The sequence below is a fragment of the Rhodnius prolixus genome, unplaced genomic scaffold, assembly GCF_049639745.1.
Source record: "Rhodnius prolixus isolate KJV_2025 unplaced genomic scaffold, Rpr scaffold_6, whole genome shotgun sequence".
In the NCBI taxonomy this organism is placed as follows: Eukaryota; Metazoa; Arthropoda; class Insecta; order Hemiptera; family Reduviidae; genus Rhodnius; species Rhodnius prolixus.
In genome coordinates, this window is record NW_027411634.1 from 37961661 (window position 1) to 37970716 (window position 9056).

The window sequence follows — 9056 nt, forward strand, 5'->3', positions numbered from 1 at the left end:
TAAATTCAATTTTCTCAGTAAATACGTATCAACAAATTTGAAGATCGCTAATGATTTTGCCAAATAATAATTTCGAGTAAAGAATGTATCACTGTGTAAATAATCTTATTAATTTGTGAAAATTACTGACCAAGACCTCTAATAATACAGGTATAGTAGCGATACAATGAAACAGTAATAATAATATCAATAATAACTCCTTTTTTAAGTAATATAAATTACTGACAAATTTTCTCCAATGAATTTAGAAGATAATGGGCTAAAACAAACAAAAAAGGAGCATTTAAAATTAGAAGAATGAAAACTAAATAATTTTTAAGATTAGGATTTCAATTAAACAGTTTTCGACAAGATGCTAACAGATTTGAGGTATCAACAGTAACTAAATGATTCTTTATGTATTTACTATAAATTTCTTAATAAAGAAAATTCTTAAAAGTAATATTGTTAGAAAGCTACATGTTAAACATATACAGATCGATCTGGATTCACGATTTAGAACAAACCAAGCCTAACCCTAATTCATTTACTGATTCTCTAATTAGTGCGACTTTCTTTGAAAAATTAGTTCTTGAAACTGTTAGAAAGTTAATCTATGGATACACAAGTTAGGGGAATCAGAAATGAGAGCTAGGGTTTGGGACAAACGTTTTTTTGCGAGTGGCATAATTAATTTAGTATAAGTAAGTCCAATTTACTCAGGAATTAGCCGTTGTTTTCTTCTTTGCACGACTAACAAAGTACCACAAAAATTGTGGAAAATGAGAAAATTTAGGACCGTTTAATGTTAATTTATGAACCAATTAAAAACAAAAAAATATATAACAGGCTTATTTTAATGTTAAACGTTATATTTTTAGAAACCTTTCACATACCAGAAGACATCTTTATTTTAAATAAACTTTTTATCATAAATGGAAGTAAAATCTGCCAAATTTTACAAATATATATTTTTTTAACAGTCAAGTTAATTTTCCATTAGTTCAAAATATATACATATATATATTTTTTTTTATAAAAATACCTTTTCACTTTTATGTGTACATCTAATTCTTTTCAAATATCAATACCCCATCTAACGTCGAAGACTAAATATGTTCACGGACATAAAACAATTTTAATTTTAGTTTTATTGTATTCAGCTCCAAAACATAAATTAAGAAATTAAATAAAGCTGAGTTGGGAGTTTTTTTTTCTGCAACCTCTTGGTACATGACAATTCATAAATAAAAAAAGAGTTAATTTACTTTCACATTTCATAGAGAAAAAATTGAAGAATGATATGCCAATTGAGTGCGTAAAACAGAGTGCTGTTTTGCCAAGGTTATACTTTTTATAATCTTTTGAGGAGCACCTAAATGAAAACAATGGAAAACGGCAAACAGAGCATCGAAAGGATGAAAGCGGTTGAAGAGGTGAATATCAATCAACTCATCCTCCACTAACCATGACGTACTCCTCGAAATAAGTAGGTCTGATTAAAAAATATAAAATCAATAAATCAGCCTTCAGAATATATATTCCTTAGGGAAAATAAAGCCTAGACAATAGTTTGAAACGTAGCTAAAGCAGCTGCAAAGTCAGCTATTGAGATAACGTCTGCTCTGGTTAGGAACCTACCCACGTGTAGCGCCTGAATGAATGACCTTTAGTTCGAATAAAGTAGGTAGGCAAGCCTAATGATATGGCAAGGGTGGAATGGGAGAACGAGATTGGAGAACGGACGCTTTTCTTTATCTTAATGAGTTAAATGACTCAAAGATCTTCAAGGGTACCATGTTACCAGTTTTCCTAACCCTAACGCGATATCACACCATAGAATGGCGCTGTCCGAGACCTCGCAAAATCATCAACTTTTTAATTAATTACTTATGACTTGTCTATAAATTTGAATTGTATAACTTCAAGAGATCAGGTTGCCTTATTTTGAAAATACATTTTTGGAAATGATCTTTTTAAAAATGATGTTATATCCTAATGGAAGGACTGTTTTAAAATGAAAAAAGAAATGATTTTCTTCTAAAATCAATCCCAACAACTAAACATTTCTGAGTGCTCCTCTATAAATATTATATTTTATTTTATATATTTATATATATTCTACAAATATTTTAATAATCCATATAAATTTAGAATCCAAATTAATGGGGTTGCAGAAAAAAAAAAATACAATAAAATAATAATAATAATGTTAAGTAAGCTCGTCAACTATTTTTTGCTAACGATTTTATTTAAATGTGCCAAATGATAAAATATATGAAAAACTAGTTATTTTGTGATAATGATATCTACGCATTGTCCTCCACAAAAAAAAAATTATTTAAAAAATATTTTGTAAGTACTTCAAAAATAATAATAATAATAATAATTTGTACTTAAAAAAATTTCAAACTTTATTATTAACCTTTCTAGACAAGTGTTTTTTTTTTCTTTTCTATTAGCTCTTAATTTATGAACCAATTAAAAAGAAAATGTTTCCAATAATTTTCTTTACTCTGAATGTATGCTTAATTACATATCTTTAAAAGTAAATTGAAGAACATTACTTATTCGTGACTTTGAAATTTTTCTATAGACTGAGATAGTTTTCTGCCGGATTTTAGTTTATTATTACAATTTCTGAAGTGCTCTACTAAAAAACTTCTTTTTTTTTTGTTTTGGTTGCTTAAAGGCAGGGAATATACTGTTTGTTTGCACATGTATTTATGGACCCTCTAAGTAATGAGTTTGCTTAAATTAGAATGCTTCCTCCAAACTTTCTATTTGTTTTAAAGTAAATAATAACAACAATAAAACCAAATGATTACTGACCCAATTCAAAATTTGCATTAATCTTTGTTTTTAAGAATTATATTTGTTAACAAAACACTGTTCTACAATCAATACTTGAAGTCTATGGACAGAAAACAATCGAATCAAAAATAAATATTGAAAAAAAAAATGGTAAATGTGGAACGCCGTAAAAAAAAGTACTTGACGGGATGGCACTACAATTCAAATATATCATTTTGTTGCCTTTCCAATCTTTGCAAAGAATTTCGTACCTTGCGACCTTGGGTCATTACAACGGTGGTTGTAGGTAGGTCAACTGTATCATTATTACTGCTGGAGGTGGATGCACGATCATCTTCTTCCACCAGATGATTATAAGCTGCTGGGTCTGAACGATCTTCTTTGTAAGATTGTGGATGATTTTGTTGTTTTTGATGTTGCTTCAAACGTGATAAAGCACTTTTCCGCCTCCAAAAAATTGAATCATCATCTACAAACCTTTGAAAAGAAGAAATAAGTAAGTAAGAAGAATCAATAAAGGGTGATTTATTTTGTTATTACTCCTAATAAAAGAGAGTATTGCCTAGAGATACTTCTGAAATTGAGACTTTACCAGAAATATATGTTATGGGGTTCTTTTAACAAATAAGTTTTTAGCGCATAGTGTATGAGTTAGTGTAGTGTGTGAGAGTGAGTGTGTGTGTGTGTATACGGAATTCTAAAAAAAGAAAAAGTCTATAAAGCACAGAATTTATACACTGTTTTGTGGCTTTGGTTCTAAGTTTTCGCTCGAAATCCTTCTAGCGGAATGTGACCACACTGACAAGATTTCACGGATTTTTACGGTCTTCTTGAAAATGTTTCCAATAATTTTCTTGAAATTGCCCACTTACTAGATGCTTCAAGTAAAGTGTGAACTAAATTGAAGAAAAATAGTTGAAGCGATTTCGAGAAAATTTCGTAATTTTTAGAGTGTCAATTAGAATGAGGAATTTTTGAACGAAACCTTTCTGAGTGGCCCCATTTTTTACAAATAAAAAGAAGAATTCAATTTGAGCTCTCTGTGTAAATTCCGCTTGTGATTTAATCAAAACAGACATGTTGGTTCAAATTGTTCCATCTTCACACATTAAACTATGGGAAATCTTACTGGATTACAACTATATACTAGGAGCCACTTACAGCTAACTGTACGGTGATGGACATAGTTGACGGCAACAAGAAATTATCGACCGGAGGTCTGAAAAAAGCCGGAAGTTATTGTGCCTTACAAATAAAAACAATTGGAACCTTGAAATTATTATTTTTTAATATGTTTTAAGTAACCACTTTGGCAACAAAAGCAACTAAACTTGTAAATTTTTTAATGAAACAATTTTATCAATGGAGTAAATTAAGGAAAATGATAAGATAACCCATAAGATGCCAAAAATTGCTCAGCTAAAAATTAGAATAAATGGAACTTCAAATATATAGTTAATAATTTTTACTAATAATTATTACATAAAGTAACTAAATACTTCTCTATTAAAAACATAGGACTTTCACTTTTCTTAAATAATGTAATTAAATTTTTCTGAAACTTCAATTTACAATAAAAAAAAAATGTTGACTTCAATGTTAAACCCTTTACTAAACACTTTTATTGAAGGATACTGCTGAAGTATTGTGATGCCCAAACCCAAAAAATAAAACACCCCAAGAAAAATATTTGAATTTTAAGATATAAATAAGCGTTATGTTTAGTATATGTCAAATTTAAATGAAACCTAAGCAAAGTACGGAAAACTCGAAAAAAACTTCTTTATTCTCCGGTGGACTAATATTCTTCAAACTTACAATTTTATCAAAACATTTGATATTCTTAAATATACATACAGACGTTCGAAACGCAGAATATACTGAAGAGAGATTTCAGAGGAGGATTTAACTTCATCCCATCATAGAAATCCCTTTTAAATGAGGTTTTCAGGGAAAAAAGTTATAAACGCTGGTATTCTTGCGAAAAGGAATTCCATTTGAAGAGCACTCCGGGATCTTCTGTATCGCCCTAGTACATAATTTTCAATGCTAGAGATCTTTTTAGTAAGCAAACTATAAATTTACTTCAATAGCAGTTTTATTCATGATTGAAAATCCTTCCAAGCATATATTATATTATACATATTTTATTAGAATAGAAACAAAAAATAACATACAGAATATGACTGAAATTGGCATTTATTTTTCATCCTATTGAAACAATGAATCAGTCACCAAAAATAATGAACAGTAATATTTTTTTAGCCTAGTCCAATTTGGTCCATTCAAGAAAGTGACAAAGAAGCTTAAAGAAAGAAGTCTTCCACCAAACGCTTCTAGGCGATAAGGGCGAGGATTGGACAGACCGCTATAAAATGAAGGGTGTCTTCCTGAACCTAATTATTTCAGAGGAAGCATTCTACCTGAACATATGGGTTATAAGGTTTATGATTGAATTTCAACAGTCCTCCCCCAGTTTGATCACACATTGGATGTATTTCATCAATATTTTTATATACCTCACCTCTAACCCTCAAATTCACTGTCTAACTTCATGATTCAGCAGCCTATCAATGATATATCGATACGAAACCTGTAACCACTCGATTTGCTTTCGACTAAAATTATCTCTTAAGTGAGCAATTTTAGATGGGAATTTCCAATGGAGAATTTTTCTATCAGACATATCGAAATTAAGAAAAACTCTAGTTTGGGCAGCTAAAGTAATCAAATGTTCTCCCCAGTTTTAGAATTTTCTCCACTATTCTTTAAGTGTGGTGGAAAATAGGCCAGTCTCTTAAGTTGGGGTGAAGTTAAGAAGGCAAATAACTTTCAGATTAAAAACCAAAGAACTTTTTCTATTTCATAAAAGCACTCTGACCCCCACCCCACACGTGCTTCATAGCACACAATGACCAGCTTCTCAACATTAAATATTATAAGTTTTCGCCTTCATTGGTATACGAGGTTTCATTATCGTCCTTCTTCAGACAAAATTTAACGCGTTTTTGGCTGAAGATTTTTCTAAAAATTAGGTTTCAAGGACAACCAAATTGTTAATAACACTCCTAGATAATGTATCGATCTACCTCTTCAATTTCCAAGCCTTGTAGGACCAACACTCCCTAGCCAAAGTCTCCTCCACGACGAAAACAATTTCTTTGGATTTATTGAGGTTTACCTGAAGATTTCATCTCTTGCAATTCATATACTTGAGAATTGTTGAAAATTTAGACGGGTTCGTAGGGGGTTAGGGATCGTCTATTTTACTTGTCTGTGTAAGGATGTTTTTTCATTCTAACCGGTTTCAAATTTTACCCATCATCAGTGGTTGCTCATTCATGTTGCTCGGTCAGCCGACTGTCAGATAACACAAATATGTTTGCTATGACGGATAATATCGATGTTATCACTTAAAAAAATTAGGCGAAACATAAATCAACAATGTTGGATAAAAACTGTATTATTGTTAAGAAAATTTTCCCTCAAAAGTTGGGAAAAAAGTGAATCTCAAATCTATTTCTATTCTGTTCTAATATCTGATTAATAACAGTAATAATAATAATAATTATTATTATAACTTACTGGCTGTTATCGTGCGCAACCATAACCTGGCTCTTAGTTGAAGCAATAGCACAATCAATTTTAACTAAGAAATCACTATAACTCTCTTCTTTTGTACGTTCTTCGGTGACATCTACATGACTACAAGATGATTCCCCTTGTTGATTGATGTTATTGTTGTTATTATTATTGTTATGATGTGATTGATGACTACCTGTAGACGTTGACTGCAAAACGTTCACTGGTGTTTCCAATCCTCCATTTGATGAAGGACCGCTAGGACTAGGTATTAAGAGAATTTTTCTCAGGAACAAAGAATCATTAGCCCACAAAGTATTCGCTCGTCGAATCTGTTCTGTCTGCAAAAACGTAAAAATAAAATATTAAATTATTGAAAGGTTCTTCGAAATAACCTAAATTTTAGAAAAAACCTTTATTTTTGCTTTGTTTCAGTAATGGGTCAGTGTTGTACATCAGAAACTTTTGTAGGAGTAAAGAGTTGTTTAAATTTCCAAATTTCAAACTACTAATAAGTTCCCTAATCTTATTTTACTCTTTTATAAGTGTTATTCCTCCTGGTATAATCAGTACAGTGCTCTAGGTAACATAATCTGAACCAGCGTGGGTGCATCCTGAACCTAACGGTGGCCTTTTTAGACAGAGAAGTCACAAGAATCAATCTGGTTCCTTTGCAGCTTAAGAGCCTTCGCAGTTCTAGTTTTTTACTCCTTTAGCTTTACTACGTTTGATCCTGGAATTTTTGTCCACCATTTAACATGATCGCTAAGAGGCCATTGCTTAAGAAATGTTCGTTCGGTTTACTTGACTTATTAGTAGCTTGGCTTACCAAATAATGATCTGCGCCAATGAATGGAGTAACAACTTATTTTTCGCGCTGGTTGGGCGCAAACTCATTTCTCTTGATATAAGCATACGCTTCTTTTCTCTGTTCGTTCCAATAACAATGATCACATTTCTGATATTCTTAAAGAATTAGAAAGTATTCCTAAGAATTTCCTAAATTTCAAAAGATATTGTTAACCTGGCTAGGAAAGAAAACAAACAGGAAAAAAAAGGGTAACTTTTACAATAATAGGTATTTATACTATTTTCAGAAGAAAATTTCTTTATAACGGGCCATAATTTGACTGGTGGAAACATGGGTACTAACCTCCAGAAGCGTAAGGATCTAATGTGCCAGAAATAGTCTCTTTTGTAAAAAAAAAAAAAAGCTAAGTAGGTGGGTTGGGCATGTCGAGAGGATGCCAGAAGTGCGACTTCCCTAAAGATTGTTTTACGGAAAGACAGGTGAACCCTGAAATACAGCAGAACCTAGTCTGTTTTAGATCATTTTGAGGGCAACATCAGAAAGCTTGGTGTAAGAAGGTAGCGCCAAAGAGCCGGTGATAGTTGTGAATGGCAGTGAGTGATTAGGGAGACTCAGGCCCAACGTAATATATATAACTCAATATGTATATATATTGAGTTATACTTTATGAAGGGCACTTATTCAAAATAGTGTAACAGATTGTAACTTCCTTCAAAATTGTCTTCTTTAAAATTCCATATTACACATCATTCATACTAGTTTTATTTTTCTATAATTTACTTTCATTGAATGTTTTTGTTCCTCATAAAAAAAAAAACACCATTTGCAATTCATTCGGCCCAACAATCATTACAAAACGAAAAAACTTTCAAAAATAATCAAAATTATTTTATTCATAGCTGACAAACTCTTCTTGAACAAGAAAATTTCTAGTAATTTCAATACATTAGAAATCAGGGTAAACGTGTCAAAGTGACTTTTTACTTGAAACAACTGCTTCTACTAAAAAGACAAGAAATTTATGCCTTAAGGTAATTTTTGTAGTTAACCAACAATGTGCTTCAAAATAGAAACCATTACATAACAAATCAAATAATGATGATTAACTGATTACTTGGTCAATTAAAGAGTTAATAGATCTGGGTCATGTTCTACAAATAAAACAAATCACTCAAAAAGAAAGAATTTAATCCTTCAGCCCACACTTTATATAGTATTACGCCAAAAAGAATTCTAGTTTATGACATACATTGTTAACAAAATAAAATAATAATACAAACAAATCCCAAAATAATATATTATTCATCTACTTACTGTCACACCATATTTTAGGGCTAAACCCTGCAATGTATCTGATTGCACTACTTGATGTTTTATGAAACTTTCACATCTTTTGGAATTGCTGGATGTACTTCCATATTTCTTTAAGGATCGTGCTGAATCCTTAATGGCAATCCTTTCTTCCATATTTATATCGTTCATTTTGCTTCATGTTACAAACAATATTAAATAAATTATTTTCAAGACCTGGATTCACAACTAACCATGCAGTACTAGACTTACACTAACCTACTGATACGTGAAGGTATGGTGTATGGTTAGGTGGTCTTTTCCCACCACATCCTTTATCAGCTGGTCTCGCAGGCCCTTTTCTTAGCAGACAGTCTGAAAGGTGATAAGGGACATGGTAGATGCAGATTGGCCAACTAGTAAATGCCGACATATTTGATTGTTTAATGAAAGTTCTTGAATATTTCTCTTTCCTATTTACATTATAGGAAATTCGTAAAAGTGTTATGAGTAAACTATTAAAATCTCTGTAAAAAATATAAAATTATTTTAATAATATTCAAACAGCAATTGGAGAGGT

General features: G+C 31.1%; 1 protein-coding gene across 1 annotated transcript; it reads right to left on the minus strand.

Moving 5' to 3' along the window:
* Nucleotides 1-2616: 2616 nt before the first annotated feature.
* On the minus strand, nt 2617-8894 carry red (LysM peptidoglycan-binding domain-containing protein red). Its single transcript, XM_074140748.1, has 4 exons — nt 8756-8894; nt 8501-8672; nt 6379-6716; nt 2617-3270 (listed from the first exon to the last, which is right to left on the minus strand). Exons 2-4 carry the CDS (start codon nt 8666-8668, stop codon nt 2988-2990), a joined length of 789 nt encoding a protein of 262 aa, XP_073996849.1. The 5' UTR covers nt 8669-8672; nt 8756-8894; the 3' UTR covers nt 2617-2987.
* Nucleotides 8895-9056: the final 162 nt, after the last annotated feature.